Genomic DNA, 16,953 nt, shown 5'->3' with positions numbered 1-16,953 from the left:
TTTTGCGCTTAAATTAGCAGTGTTCTCTGTCTTTGGCAGAAAAACTTGGAAATGCCATTTTGAAATTTGCTTTTCACTTTCAGTGAAAAGCACAAAAAAATTGTACCAATTACAATACAAACCTAGACCAAAAGGGGAGAAGTCCAGTTTCCAGAAACTAAAGCTTTAAATTGGAAAATATTTTTTAAGAATGCTGTTTGAAACTTTCAGACCCACATAATTTGTGGCAAGCTATTAAAATGTTGCACTGGAGACTAGCCTAATATGTGAGAAAGACATATCAAATATTTGCATATAAATTATTTTCCTAAATTGCTAATAAGTAGTTTGTTTTGTTAAGTGAGGAAGTCTAATATAGATTAAATGTTAGCTGTGTAACTGCTATACTAAAAAAGCATCATACCATATTTATCAAATTTAACTTCTATAGCAACTGTGGCAAGTAGGTATTATTCACATTTTATAAGTAGTGAAACTGATGCTCAGAGATTTTAAGTAACTTGCTTTCAGTCACTCGGCTTGTGAGTTGTGGAGTAGGGGTTTTATAAACTCTGAGTTATATCCTTCCAGGTGTAGTGACTGGTTTATCGAACAAGACTTTTAAGATCTATAAGTTTTGGGGAGAGAATTCAGTGATGATCTCTGTGGGTCCCTGGTTTCTACTTTTGAAAGAACTTAAGTGTCGTGGCTTCCCAGAATTTAGTATACTCGAAACTCACCTCTCTAAATGAAAGCCAAACTCCACAAGACTGAATGACAATTAAGTTATCCAAGCTTCTTAATCTACGCACCTGCCTCCCTTCCCTCCCCCGAACCCAATAACCTTTGAACATACTTGAAATAAATGTTAATCTTGTAAGAATATTGTTATACTATTAATTCAGGTATCAGGTAACTTGCAGTATATGATAAATCTCTCAGAATCAGGCTAAACAATACTATAATGGAGACTTCAAAAGGAATTTATGCTACAAAGTAGGTAGTTGGAAAGCATGGATTTTGGAGGGAAGCAGGCCTGACTCTGAATCCTGACTGCCAATTATACATATTGTGTATGTGTTCTTAGACAATTTAGTCAATTTTTCAGAGCTTCAGTTTCTTATCTGAAAATGGTAATATTCACCACCTCACAGAACTATTTAAATAGTCAAATGGTATTACTTGGTATAATTTTAATAGTATTAACATCTCCTTTTAAATATAGATCCCAAATGTGGTACCTTTTCAAAGTGATGTCCTTCATCCTAATTCTTAGAACTACTCACGGTGCCTTTCAATATCGAAGATCTGTGAACCCTGAAGCAAATATGAATATTGTAAGTTGGTAGGGAATAAGTTGCTGAAATAATAGGGAATGCTACTTTTGAATTTGGGGTTTTTATTTTAACAGATCTACAAATTTGTATCTCTGCATTATATTTTGATATGGGTCAACTAAATATTCCACACCTACTATTCTGTAGCTCAGTTTCTCCTTCAGCCTTATTCTGTTTCTGTGATGAAAATATATGGAAATATATCCATATCTTCTTGGAGGACTTATAAATTATCTGTTTTATATATGACATATATACAGATTTCACATACAAGCTTGCTATATACGTAGACATGCAGTCATTTATGGAAATATTTTAATTTGTTTATGGGTGAGTAGGTAAAAGTATGAGTGATTAATAGTTACAAAAACAATGGGTTAGTTCTTGAGATATCTCCTTGAAGGTGGGGGTTTTACTTTTATTCATGAATCCCTAGTGTATAAAGCTGATGCTTAGTAGATGTTCTATAAAGCTATTTATTATTGAATGTATCAGTGAATTAATGAAAATAAAAATAGGACGCAGGTTGATAGAGAATACAAAAGTGCATTGTTACATTGATAGGTTAGATTAATTAGGTTATATTAATTGACTAACAATCTTATTCTAAAAACTTTGCTTTTTCTTTATCTAGAGCCAAATTATTTCCTACTGGGCTACCCAGATGAAGCATATGATATTGTAACTGAAGATGGTTATATCCTTGGCCTTTATGGAATTCCTTATGGGAAGGCAAACAATGATAACAATTCAGGTAATATTCATTTCAAGATAAATTGGTGACTGTCTGGGACCTGAAGTTCTTAATTTTTCCATTGCTTTTCAGTGAGTTAAGGACAAGAAAAACATTTGAATATTAAGTGAATAGTTAACTTCTCATATATCTCTACATGCATCAAGAAGAGTCTGATTTTCCAGTGGCTTCCTGTTCACTGAATAGTTTTAAAGTATGATGAAACACATTTTACTTTAAAGTAAGAAACACAAGTTGTTTCTCCCACGTTTTCTCTGTGTATCACTTTACACATACATGTTGATTCTCTAGAATTTTCTTTTCTTAATGAGGAGTTAGAAATGCTCTAAAACACAATAATATTATTCCATAGATTTTAAGAATGGCTTGTAAATAGTTCCTTTCTTGTCTTTATGGCTCCTCTAGTAAAGCAAAGATACCAAGTTGGTAGCAGCCTCATGGCTCTTTAGTCCAAAAATAGGTACATTACTATCAGAAGAGTGAGCCGCAAAAACAAAAGGGGTTGGGAGCTAGAATTTGTCACTAGGTTTATAATCCTACATCTGACCCTTACTAGCATAACATGTAACATTACTTTTGCTTATTCATCTAATTGCTCAAAAGCCAGGTTTTTTTCTTCTTTTCTCTTTAGATTTTCTCATAGGATACCCTCTCAAGTTCTCATTTTTAATATTAAAGTGCATTTCAGAGAAGACACATTAAATGGAAACATCAATCAATGTAATTTTGGATTCTTATAAGGTCACATTTACTAGGCAGAAAATGTAAACTTAGATTTAACATAATTATTATGCTCATTCCTCAGGATATGACCCAATTTTGCAAATACTGTAATAAAAGATTTAGAGATAATTTTAAAGTACAGTAATTGACTTAGAGCTCTATAGAAGCAGAGCTTGAGACAGGTTCAGGTGCATGTGTTTCATTGATGGAATACTGTCAGAAGAAAGTTACGTGGAAATCAGGGTAGGGCAGGGAAGGAGCTAAGGAAGCATATGACTCAGCCAAGTTTAACTGCATTATGATCTCAGAGGAGCTCATAGATCTGTGAATTGCACTACAGAGGTGGCCTCATCCTGAAGTTAGGGGGCTAGCTTTTTGCATTCCCATGTCAGTTAATCATTGCCTGAAAGCTACCCATAGAAAGAAGTGTAATCCCCTGGGTGAGGCAGTTCCCATTTGCCTGGGAGCATTTCTACAGAGGAAGTGGTAATAGTGAACCCTCTGAAAGCAATGTAACAGCTAGAAGAATGGCGCACCTGCTTAGTAAAGGAAATCTATAGGGCACCAAAATAATCTAATACAGTGCACCCATTGCTCCACTCAGCATCCACTTGTTTTTCATGTTAATTTTATCACATCCAGGTACACCTTTTCCAGGATTCTGGCAGGTCAGAATTTCTGAGAAATCTACAGGAGGAAGGTTAGTGTGGCGAATTACAACATCTGCTGTTATAGCTGATCCTAACACCGTAACTGTACTTCTCATCCATTCCCATCTCCACTACCCACTGCTGTAGATTCTCTTCCTTCTCAGTAATATTCCCTGATGTGGCAAGCTGAACCCTTATCCCTAATGGGTATATGTCCATAACAGGTCATACAGCTGCTGTACTCATACATGTACAGTTAAAACAAGACATGGGAGTAACAAAAGATGCCCCAGTGGATCATCTGAATACGAAATATATTTTTCCCTGTCTTCATTATTTATCAGCAGTCCTACTGCTTCATGATGTTCAGGGCCAATTACTCCTATCAGAATAATAATTCATTTCCTTGCCTCCCAGTCTTCTAATGTGAGGAGCCCAAATCAACCAGGAGCAGTCATTGCTTTAAGTTATTAAGTTGTTTACTGTGTCCCATTTGGCATCTCCCCTGAACCTTCATGGTGATGTGTCATTGCTCTCCCAGACTGGCAGCCTCTTGGTGGTAGTTATGTGGTAGGACCAGTGGCCTTCCATGGCCATATGGCAGTGAGTACACCTTCTTTGACCTGAAGTATCTATCGCTTGATTCGAGGTGATGTTATGAGGGGTCCTATGTGGGTCGATTAGACTCTCAATGGACTCTTGTATGGTGGTGCTGGCTGTGGTACTGTGTGGAAGGAAAGGCAAGTCAAAGCAGACATGCATATCAATCCTAGTCATAATGGCTAGTTGACCTTTCCAGGAGAGAAAAGGTCTGATGTACCCAGCTTGTCTCCAAGCGGCTGGTTTGGTCTCCTAGAGAGATGGTACCGTGGTGAAAGCTCTTTTGCTGTCAGGTCAGACCTACTTCCCTGGCAGCAGACAGATCTGCCTTGTCAAGGGGTCCCATAATGATGGGCCAGTGTGCAGCCTATATCTCTGCCATCGTGGCTACTGCTTTTTGTGAGCCCATTGCATAGTCCAGGGCTGACTGAAAACAGCATCTGGATGACAGCTATTGGTTGAGTCATCCTATGCATCTAGTTGGTTAGTGTACCCTGTGTACTGTTTGCTGCCCTTTCTACCCTCCCCCTACCCCACACACAGATTAAGTGCAGTTCTGGAGGGCAGATCAGGGGAAGGATCAGAGGAGAGTTGTTTGCCCCTCCTGCATAACTGCTGTTTCCTCTTACATGTCTGTACCAAAATGGACACTTTCAGAAAACTCTTTCCAATCTTTTCTGTGAGGTTCATGTGAGTTCATGGGAAAGAGCTTGCAGGAGGGTATGGACTTCCCCAATTTGCCCTGCACCCAGAGGCTTCTCTCTGTTCTTGGAGCCTATACCTGGCCTTCACCAATTCTCCAGTTACTCTATCTGAACTATTCTGATTGTGTCTCCCTCATTAGAGAGTGCTTATTTCTGTCTCCCTGCAAGAACCTGTCTCTCTTCAAATTTTGGGCAAGATTTTTGCCCTGTGATATCAGCTCTCTGAAGAGTTTTTTCAAAGTCTTGCATTTGAACTTAGTTCATTATAAGAGTGGAAGTGGTACTTCTTCCTTGTTACTATATAACCAAAATGGAATCAGAAGTTCTCTACTTCTGAGCTTCCAAATTCTGTTGCTGTCCTCACCAGTATATTTTTTTCAACTCTGTAAATAGAATATTCTCCAAGCTTTTCCAAAGCACATTACAACGGGGGGATCTTCTGATCATATTTAATAGATTAAGCATATCTATATCCAAGACCTTTTATTCTTTATTTTTTTATTTTTTTATTTTTATTGAAGGGTAGTTGACAACAGTATTGCATTACATTAGTTTCAGGTGTACAACACAGTGATTCAACATTTATATACATGATAATTCTAGGTACCAGGTATCACCATACCAAGTTGTTACAATATTTTGACTATATTCCTTATGCTATACATTACATCCCGGTTACTTATTTATTTTACAATTGGAAGTGTGTTTATATATATATATATATATATATATATATATATATATTTTGTGAGGGCATCTCTCATATTTATTGATCAAATAGTTGTTAACCACAATAAATTTCTGTATAGGGGGGTCAATACTCAATGCACAATCATTAATCCACCCCAAGCCTAATTTTCGTCAGTCTCCAATCTTCTGATGCATAACGAACAAATTCTTACATGGAGTACAAATTCTTACATAGTGAATAAGTTACATGGTGAACAGTGCAAGGGCAGTCATCACAGAAGCTTTCGGTTTTGCTCATGCATTATGAACTATACACAGTCAGTTCAAATATGACTATTCATTTGATTTTTAAACTTGATTTATATGTGGATACCACATTTCTCTCTTTATTATTATTATTTTTAATAAAATGCTGAAGTGGTAGGTAGATACAAGATAAAGGTAGAAAACATAGTTTAGTGTTGTAAGAGAGCAAATGTAGATGATCAGGTGTGTGCCTGTAGACTATGTGTTAATCCGAGCTAGACGAGGGCAATAAACATCCATGTATGCAGAAGATTTCTCTCAGAACATGAGGGGGGAGGTTCTAAGCCTCACCTCTGCTGCTCCCCATTTTCTCACCAGATGGCCTCCTGCGACTGTGCCTGTCTTAGGTTGTTCCTCCCTTGAGGAATCTTACCCGTCTCTGGCTAACCAGCAAGACCTTTTATTCTTTCCACCATAATCTGTTCTTGCAGTTCTGGAATTTTCTAAGCTTCAAAGAAATACTAGGGATTTTCTCATTAGTAGAGGCTATCTGTAGTTTGAATCTACTCTGTCCTCTCACTTATCTCTGGCTTCCGGCTTTAACACTGTTTCCCCATCAAGGCCCTGAATATGGCATGGGGTTCTTCCCAGTTCTGAGAATTCAGTCTTCCTACAGTTCTACTGTTCGTAGAATTAGGTTCTGACCATTGACTTTTCACCTCAATTTGGCTACAGAAGTGGGGGTGTCAGATGCTACCAAAGAGGTCTTATGACTTTCACACTTTGAGCTGTGATTGATCGCCCTGAGTCTGTAATTTTCTCTCTTTAGAACATCATTGACACTCAGTAACAGTTACCCAATTCCCCAGACCTGATAAGTGTATTTCCCCTGTACCTCTTAACTGTCAGAGATCTATACAAGCCAGTCATCCTTTTCCTGTATTGTAACAGGAAATGAGGCTATTTCAGCCATTGGAGTGCCACAGCACGAAAGGTTTTTTTGTACTCACCTACAACAATCCTCCTTGCCAGCCCATCAGCAAGTAGTCCAACCCCATAATCCCATCATTTTTTTCTTTTATGGATTGTATGTGCTGTACCATGTGATAGACACTGTCTTGGAATTATTAGAGCAGCAGAGTGCAACGTCAAGTCTAACCATGGCTCTGCTACCAACTACCGAGCCGTATGACCTTGTGTAGATCATTTCTTAACTTTGGCCTTTGATTCTTCATTTATATATTGAGAGTATTGTTTCTTACATTTTCTTCCAGTTCTTAAACATGGATTCTGTATTGATAACTTTAGTAGCTATTACCCTCTTTTTATTTTTAATTTAATTTTTTAAACTGAAGTATCGTTGACATAAAGTCTTACATTGTTTTTAAGTATATGGCACTGTGGTTCAACAACTACCCATATTATTAAAACCTCACCCTCTACTGTGGTTAATATCTGTCAACATAGAAAGATGTTACAGAATCATTGATTATATTCTCCATGCTGTATTCCTATCCCCTTGACCAACTTATATTATGGCTGAGAATTTTTGTGCCCTTTTATTTCCCTCCCCCTCCCCTTGGTAACCACCAGTCACTGCTCAGTGTCTGTGAGTCTAGTGCTATTTTGTTCCTTTGGTTTTGCTTTGTTTTTATATTCCACAAATAAATGAAATCATATGGTATTTGTCATTCTTCATCTGGTTTATTTCACTGAGCATAGCACCCTCTAGATCCACTCACATCATTGCAAATGGCTGGATTTCTCTTTTTTTAATTGCTGAATAAAATTGCATTATGTATATTACCACGTTTTCTGTATCCATTCATCTATTAAGGGGGCACTTACATTGTTTTCATATCTTGGCTATTGTAAAATAAATAATTGTGTGATAAACATAAGGTGCATGTATCTTTTCAAATCAGGGATTTTGTTTTCTTTGGGTAAATTCCTAGAAGTGGAATTGCTTGGTCAAATGACATTTCTATTTTTAGTATTTTGAGGAACCTTCGTACTGCTTTCCATAGTGGTTGTATCAATTACCATTTCCACCAACAGTGTAGGAGGTTCCCATTTCTCCACATCCTCACCAACACTTGTTATTTTTTGTCTTTCGGGCAGTGGCCATTCTAACTGGTGCAAGGTGATATTTCACTGTGGTTTTGGTTTGCATTTCCCTGATAATTAGCGATGTGGAGCATCTTTTCATGTGTTTGTTGGCCATCTGAATTTCTTCTTCAGAGAACTATTTATTCAGGTCCTCTACCCAATTTTAATTGGGAATGCCATCTTTAAATGTCTGCTTCCTTTATCATTTTTGGCAGTAACTCTTCTTTTAATTTTTTTTAAATTGAAGTATATTTGATGTACAATATGATATTGGTTTCAAGTATACAACATACTGATTTGACAGTTACCTACATTATTAAATGCAACCCCCCCTCCACTGTGTACTTACTGTCAACATAGAAAGACGTTACAGAATTATTGACTATGTCCTCTATGCTGTGCGTTCATCACCATGACTAATTCGTACTATGATTGAGATTTTGTGCCTCTTTATTCCGCTTGGTAGTAACTTTTAGCTCAAGTTCCCTAAAAGCAGAGCCTGTGATGGAGATTTAAGTGCACATGATTTAATGAGGGAGTCTTAAAAGAGGTAATGGAGGAAGCAGAGAGAAGCAAACGTGTGCTCTCAACCAGAGTCTAGCTTCAGCTTGGCCACTTGCAGAGATATGGAACAGGAAGAGCATGAGGGCGGGCCCGACCTTGAAGCAAGGGAGTCAGCTTTTTGTACCTTTGTGTTAGTTGGTCCAAGTGTAGGTCGTCTCCTTCCTCCCCTAATGTGGGAGCTGCCATTTATCCAGTACCTCCAAGAGTGCTTCTCCTGAGATGGAGCAACTGTGTATAGTTAGCAACTAAAACAACAGCTGGAAAATAGGATTAGCCTAGTTAGTTGAATCGGTGCCAGGCACCAACAGCATTGCTACAATAGACGACAATGATGTGGATTATGTGTGAATGGCAATTTAGGGCTTCACACAAAGTTAATAATGAGCACACCTTACATTATTCAAAAAGTGGTATTTCTCAGAAACCTTGGAAGTACATAAATTAGGGCTCTGAGAACTCTTGACGGCTGACTAACACAGTGGTTCTAGTGATAACATCTATATTGAATATGGCTGTGAAGAATGTGATTATTATACAATTATTTTATGAAATGAAAAAGTAGAAAATCATATATAATATTTTATGTATATTTAAAATTTATGACTGCCCAAATTAGATAGTTGAATATTCTATATCCTTTAAAACTTATATATTTAAGTGGGACATCACCTAATTGTCCACTTGGTCATTTGAAAGAAATTCATTAGTGGACTGTGTTAAACAACTCTGACATACAGTGGGAAACATTAATAGCTACCCTATTTATACAACGTTTAAAAATCTTCAAACTGTTATTTATAAAAAAGATTGAATTTCAGGTGAGATACTCATGTAGACACTACAAACTTAAAAAGGAATTTCTTTGCTGTTTTTTTTTTGTAGCTCAGAGAATTGTCGTTTACTTGCAACACGGTTTGTTTACATCTGCCACCAGCTGGATTTCCAGTCTTCCCAACAACAGCCTGGGCTTCCTCCTGGCAGATGCTGGTTATGACGTGTGGATGGGAAACAGCAGAGGGACTACCTGGTCCAGGAAACACACCTAAAAACAAATTCCACAGAATTTTGGGCTTTCAGGTACAAATAAAAATCAAGTAATGTTTTATTTTAGTTTACATGCATTGAATATTTTTTTCTTTATGATTGAAATAAAATATAAGTGTCTTTTCTCAACTCAGGGGTTTCAGTAGACCATCAAAATTTATGTACATTTTGGCTTAAAAATTAGTGTTTGTGTGATTTTATACTTGCTTCTCCCTTTTCAGCAATAACTTTTATTGACTAACCCTACTCTTTCTTTAGCTCTTCTTTCACTCTGTAACCTATATATTTAGCCTCACCATATTTAGAATATACAAACACCCTCCTTATAAGACTGCTTTGTGGCTATTTTTTTCCTTGATTTTATGTTCTCAGAGTCTCTACTCAGTAGGTAAATCATACCACAACTACCTTTCAATACCCAAAGAGAGTTAAAAATTGCTTTTATTTATTTACCTATTCATTATCTTCAAATGTTAATATAGCATTAGTAGAATTGCATGTTTATTTTCCTTTTTCTTTTGTAGTTTTGACAAGATGGCTAAATATGACCTTCCAGCCTCTATTGATTTAATTGTGAAGCCAACTGGACAAGAGGAAATATTTTATGTAGGCCATTCCCAGGGCACTACTATTGGTATGGAAACAAAGATTGTTGCTAATATTCCTTACTTTTTAAAGTTTGTAGATGTACTTTCTAAGGATGGAGGTAAGCTTAAAGACCTCTCAGTAAAATAAAGCAGAATTGTGAGATAAGCATAGAATAGTCAGTGCCCTGGAAAATTACATGCTGCTTTGAGTCCATGTAGTCTTCTCTAGTCACAAAGAATTGCTTGTAAAAATAAGGCTTGTGGTTTTGATTGTTTCCCATTGTATGGAAGGTGGATATCCATCTTAAAATCAAAGTAAGATCATAATTATCAGTTGTTCCACAAATAGAAATTTTGTATTTTTTAAAAATAATGTAGCCTAGGGTTTTATAAGTGAGAGACTTGAAAATGCTATTTGTGTTTTAATGTTTAAGAGAGATTAAGAAATGCACAAAAATGAGGAAAGCCTTCCTATATTTAAAGACTAGAAAAGAATTTTCATCTCTTCACAGCACTAATGCTTCTGTTTAGGAACTTTACTTTCAGAAAAAATTCCCCAAGACCTAGCATAATTCCCTTACATGGTGTTGTAAACCTGTTTACTCTTACTCTTTATACTTTGGAAGTAGAAAAGGCCATTTTATAAGAGAAGCCAATATTATATGAGTCTTGTCTAGGCTGTGTATCATTTCTTATAGGAATAATTCATTCCCTACTAGAAAGATTTGCTGAGTAAGTCTAATTCCACTTTTCATAGCTCTTTACTCTGATGTGAATTAACTACGTGCAAATTTTAGTCTTGCCAGGTATTCAATTATCTGGAAACAGGAATCTCAGAAAATTATTAAATAAGAAAAAAATGGGTGATATGTCAGAGCTTATTGACTCATAATATGATACATAACTCTTCGGTTATTTGGCTTCTCAGAATCCAGGGTAAAAAAACAACCAATAAAATAGAAATGTGCAAATACATAGTTTGATAGGATGTCAAAAGTGAAAAACTACTATTTGTCATATTAGTGACTCCAAACTCTCAATAAAATAGAAATTTCTGTTTAATATCCTCTGCACTAGAAGGCAAGGAGGTTCTAAAATATATTTGAAACATTACAATTTAACGTTTATTGAGTCTCTCACCTAAAGTACAACTCATCTATCTGAAAAATTAACTTACCTCATTTCCACCTTCACCAGTTATACAGTATTATTTCTGAATTTTTAACTGTCGTGTACAAGGATGATTGCTGAATTATCATTGTTTATCATCTATATATTTCTTCTCAATCCTAATGATCAGCATTATGTTGTGACCAGTATGCATCTTTCATACTGGGTAATCAATAAATGTTTGGTAAGTGGACTTAAGAAATGAATGAGTAAATTAATTGTTCAGAGCCTATTGAACTTTTATTTGCCATGGTATCATTTCTTATATGTTAGTAATTACTTGAGAATAGCTGAATTATCTTATTTTCTTTCAGCTTTCAAAACATTTTCCACAATGCCAAAGATAGCTCAAAGAATCAAAATATTTTTTGCCTTAGCACCAGTTTTCTCCATTCAATACTCAAAAAACCCTTTACTTAAAATGGCATACAAGTGGAAGCCAGTGATCAAGGTATGTTATTCCTTTCCTTTATGTGGTTGATAACTCAAAGTGACCATGATTCTGTGCTTTCAAAATAAATGTCTTGACTATGTTTGCACGGCCCCATGTATGAATTGGATATTTGGTTACCTTTACACTGGATTCTTGCCTTTGTTTCTATAAAGGGATAGGATTTTATTTATGATACCTTTGGACATCTCATTGTGAAACAAAATTCAGCTGTCAAATCATCTCTACATGCTGCCCCCAATATGGCCTTAATTTAAATGTTTTAAACTACTGTGAGATAATACATTTGGTTGTAAGCATAGTGAACTCACCACAGCATTTCTTGATATTGTTTTTGTCTTCCAAATATGAATAAAGTAAATTTATTTTACAGATTTTTGCTGGCAACAAAGATTTTTTACCTAATTCATCATTTAAAAGATTTGTGGGTTCAAAGGTGTGTCCACTAAAAATTTTTGGTAAGATTTGCCATAATATCTTGTTTATGATGTCTTGATACAACCAGAAGAACTTAAATATGGTGAGAACAAGTTGTATTTGTATGTTTTATCAAGTTTTAGAAAGTAGCTCTCAATAGTGATTATTTTATGCCTTGTTAGTCATTTTATGATTTACCCATATGTACTAGTAGGTAGATTCTTAGCCTTTCTGATTTTGTGACTATACCAACAACGTGAAACTAATTTGCACCACCATGCTGGGATTATTTGACCTCCATATTTGTCTTCCACTCTGTAAAGAGCAGAAAACAGCTGCTGTGATGGGTAACTTTATTATTAGCCTTTGCTATTAGGTGTTAATTTCTTTACATTTCTTGCATTAAAGTTGTCTTCTATTGATTTATTTCCAATAATTCCTCCTCTTCTGTCCTGGTTCCTAACACTCTTTCCCGTCCTTGTTGATCCTTTTGTAATTAGAATTAGCACCTCCGAATTATCTTACATACTTCCGGCATTCATCAAAATTCCTGGAGTGGGAAATTGTTTTGATGCTTAAGCTACATGGCCATTTGGATTGATTGATTGTTGATTCTCTTAGAGGCCTCTTAAAAATATAAGCATTTATTCTAAGATTTTTTCAGCACATTAATTAAAAAATCCAGATTTAACAGAAATCATTTGGATTCATGCACATGGATCCTTTAAGAACTTACCAGTGAGAACCAATTTATTCATTTAAAGAAAGAGACATGTTCTCTTAATTCCCAAATATTTTCATACAACAAGGATATTTTTATTTTATTCAGTCTCGAAAGGTCTTTTACCCACTCATGGAGATCTATATAGACAATTACATAAATTTGAAAGATATTGAAAAATTGAAGAAACATTTCAGAGTAGATGAGATGAATTCAGTTCTTTTCCTTTTTCCCATAAAGGTGAGAGCAAGTTTACCTTTTGCCATAGAAGATAAAAAAAGAATACTTTAATACCCTCTCTTTCTCATATTCTTCTGCCCATCTACTATTATATATACCTACCATGGAATGACTGGGAGGATCATAAATATACTCTTTATTTTTTCTTGCCTTATTCATTCATTCTATGTTTTGGGTAATATATTTGGCCATTGCTGTATTTTATAAAATTACACTGTGGTGTCTTTGAGAGCTCTTTTTCATTTTTCTTTGTGAACTATTAGGAAAGCTTACATCCTGACTCCTTAGCATTTAAACTTGTTTGTGTTCTTTCTGGGACAAAGGTTGACAGTAGTGTACGTTGTAATATGGTTGTCTCCTAAATTATCTGGTATTGGGGGAAGTTTGAAGTAAAAAATTTCATGCACATCATGTATGGGAACAGTGAAAGTAATAGTACGGTTCAGTTTGATTCAATCCCTTTGAGCCTATTAAGTTCTTTGAGGACGGTAGTGTCTGACTTAGTATTCTTCCCTATAGGCAGTATGAAAACGCAAAAGAAAATCTTGCAGTTTGTAAAAATGACAGTTATCAGGCCAGTGTCACTCAGGCATGGAAAACCAAATAAAAGAACTGAGAGCAAGCTATCATGCAAAGAAGTCCAGGTAGCAAAAACTCTCATCAATGTAACTTGGGGAAATGTATCATCAAACAACCCAGAATTTTGACTTCATCTAATCCCTATGATTCTTTTGTGGTGGTTTACAAAAAAAATTCTAACATATATAAAGAGAAATGAGGCTGAGATATCTGAGTATAGTTATCTAGTATGTGTGGTTATTATTTGAATCCCTTTAGGGACTTACTACATTTTTGATAAAGTTGAAGTAGAGACTCTGATATACATCTCACATTACTCATGAATGAGCATGATGGACATTTATGAAAACCACTTGTAAGCTTCGTCATCCATGGAACAAGGTGTTTTGGGTTGAGTAAGCCTCTAATCCATGTGAGGGTAAAGAGTGGAGACCTCTAATGGAAGCAGTATCTGGAATATGCATATCTAGGATAAACATTATATTAGAACATATTTCAAGCACAAGGAAGAATTGTAGTTAAAGGATCCAGTGAATACCTAACAGTTTTAATTGTACAATGTTTCTGTTAAAAAGTTTTGTATAGGCCATTTAAAGTTATTCTAACAGAACTTTACTCTTGCCAGTTTAAAGTGCCCTGAGTTGCAATGGAAACAAAAGAAGTTTTCTTTTCAGCCCCCAGGTAGTCAAATGGCAAAAACTTTAAAGAGGTGATATAACAATTAAGAATATATTATGAGGACTTCACTTCTGGCCATGAGTTTGTACAGAGTCTAGAATTATCCTCTCATCATAAATAGCTATAAAATTGGTAAAAATGTACGAAAAAATAACCCAGGTATGAAAGGCTGGGTCAATATTAAAAAATCAATTAATGTAATCCATTATATCAATAGGGTCAAAGGAAAAATCACATGATTATATCAACAGGTAGAAAAAGCATATGACAAAATCCAACACCCATCCATGATTAAAAACTCTCAGTAAACTAGAAATAGAAAGGAACTTCCTCAACTTGATAAAACGTATCTATAAAAAACAATAGCTGAAAAGATGACGTCGTAAGAGGTGAGACAGAGGCTTCCTCCTAAAACTGCATATAATACGAACATATAATTAATAAAACTAACCCTGAGAGAGCAACAGGAAAGAGGACTGCACCAGACTGCATACACCTGGAGAAAAGAGCAGACCTCACGGAACAGGGTAACATACCAAAGCTGTGGCCCAGCGGGACCCAAGACCTTACCCCACCACAGCTCACCAGCGGGAGGAAGAGAAATGGAGTGGAGAGTGGAGGCCTGGGACTGCTAAATACCTAACTCTGGAGATCTGCTCTGGGAGCCCAGACCTACATTTCATGGTGCTTTCATGATACTCTCATGATTACGGGGTTGGAAAGCTAAGACAGGCAGAATTCCTGGAGAGACTGAGATTCCAGCTGCTTGTGGAAAGCAGAAATCATATCCAGCTGCTCTGGGACAAAAGCTTATATCTGTGTGCTCAGCCCACTGGTTCAGGCATTGGAGACAGGCACAGCTGCCAGGAAGCAGGAAACAGCTCTTTCCTCTCCCCCAGGAACCAATCCCATTCCCCTGCGACCCCTGACATTGCTTCAGTGGCTGAGCAGCTTCAGAGATAGAGCTTCTGGACACTAGAGGGCGCCATATACAAATATGAAATGCCAAAGGAACCTGGTACAGAGTAAAATTATTAATACAACTTCTGAGAAAGATTTAAATGACATGGACCTCATGACTCTTCCTGAAAGGGAGTTCAAAATAAAAATAATTAACATGCTAATGGAGGTACAGAAAGATATTCAAGAACTCAGGAATGATTTCCGGTCAGATATCCAATCATTGAAGAACACAATAGAGGACATTTAAAGCAGATTGGATATGGTGGAGGAGATGATAAATGAAATAGAAACTAGAGAAGACAAATACAAAGAAGCTGAGGCACAGAGAGAGAAAATGATCTCCAAGAATGAAAGAATATTGATAGAACTGTGTGACCAATCCAAATGGAACAATATTTGCATTATAGGGATACCAGAAGAAGAAGAGAGAGAGAAAGGGATAGAAAGTGTCTTCGAGGAGTAATTGCTGAAAACTTCCCCAATCTGGGGAAGGAGATAGTCTCTGAGGCCATGGAGATCCACAGATCTCCCAACACCAGGGACCTGAGGAAGACACCACTAAGACATACAGTAATTTAAATGGCAAAGATCAAGGATAAGGACAGACTATTAAAAGCAGCCAGAGAGAGAAATAAGATCACATACAAAGGAAAGCCCATCAGGCTAACATCAGATGTCTCAGCAGAAACCTTACAGGCCAGAAGGGAGTGGCATGATGTATTTAATGCAATGAAGCAGAAGGGCCTGGAGCCAAGATTACTTTATCTGGCAAGATTATCATTTAAATTTGAAAGAGGGATTAAACAATTTCCAGATAAGCAAAAACTGAGAGAATTTGCCTCCCACAACCATCTCTACAGTCTATTTTGGAGGGACTGCTATAGATGGAAGTGTTCCTAAGGTTTAGTAGGTGTCACCAGAGGTAATAAAACCACAGTAAAGAAAGTAGAACATCTAATTACTAAGCAAATGCAAAATTAAATTAACTATCCCCAAACTCAATCAAGGTACAGATAAACAGTACAGAATATGATACCTAATATATAAAGAATAGAGGAGGAAGAAAAAGGAGGAAAAAAAAGAAAAGGACCTACCTTTAGATTGTGTTTGTAATAGCCTATTAAGTCAGTTAAGTTAGACTCTTAGATAGTAAGGAAGTTAACCTTGAACCTTTGGTAACCGTGAATCTAAAGTCTGCAATGGCAATAAGTACATACCTATTGATAATCACCCTAAATGTAAATGGACTGAATGCACCAATCAAAAGACAGAGAGTCACTGAATGGATAAAAAAACAACACCCATCTATATGCTGCCTACAAGAGACTTGCTTTAAACCCAAAGACATACACAGACTGAAAGTGAAGGGATGGAAAAAGATATTTCATGCAACTAATAGGGAGAAAAAAGCAGGAGTTGCAGTACTTGTATCAGACAAAATAGACTTCAAAAAAGAGAAAGTCACAAGAGACAAAGAAGGACATTACATAATTATTAAGGGGTCAATCCAACAAGAAGATATAATCATTATAAATATCTATGCTTCCAACACAGGATCACCTACATATGTGAAACAAATACTAGCTGGATTAAAAGGGAAAAGAGAATGCAATGCATTCATTCTAGGAGACTTCAACACTCCACTCACTCTGAAGGGCAGATCAATCAGACAGAAAATAAGTAAGGACACAGAGGCACTGAACAACACATTAGAAAAGATGGACCTAACAGACATCTACAGAACTCT

At 36.2% G+C, this 16,953-nt stretch overlaps 1 protein-coding gene across 1 annotated transcript; it reads left to right on the top strand.

Moving 5' to 3' along the window:
- Nucleotides 1-1,688: 1,688 nt before the first annotated feature.
- Nucleotides 1,689-12,461, top strand: LOC118919194 (lipase member J-like). The gene is given in 6 exon segments (XM_057505393.1): nt 1,689-1,692; nt 1,951-2,070; nt 9,239-9,394; nt 9,397-9,433; nt 9,925-10,034; nt 11,472-12,461. Coding segments are annotated over 6 exon segments (594 nt in total). The 3' UTR covers nt 11,639-12,461.
- Nucleotides 12,462-16,953: the final 4,492 nt, after the last annotated feature.

The sequence above is a fragment of the Manis pentadactyla genome, chromosome 8 (genome assembly GCF_030020395.1).
Source record: "Manis pentadactyla isolate mManPen7 chromosome 8, mManPen7.hap1, whole genome shotgun sequence".
NCBI lineage: Eukaryota > Metazoa > Chordata > Mammalia > Pholidota > Manidae > Manis > Manis pentadactyla.
Note: the sequence above shows the minus strand (reverse complement) of the source record. Positions and strands in the feature narration are given on the sequence as shown.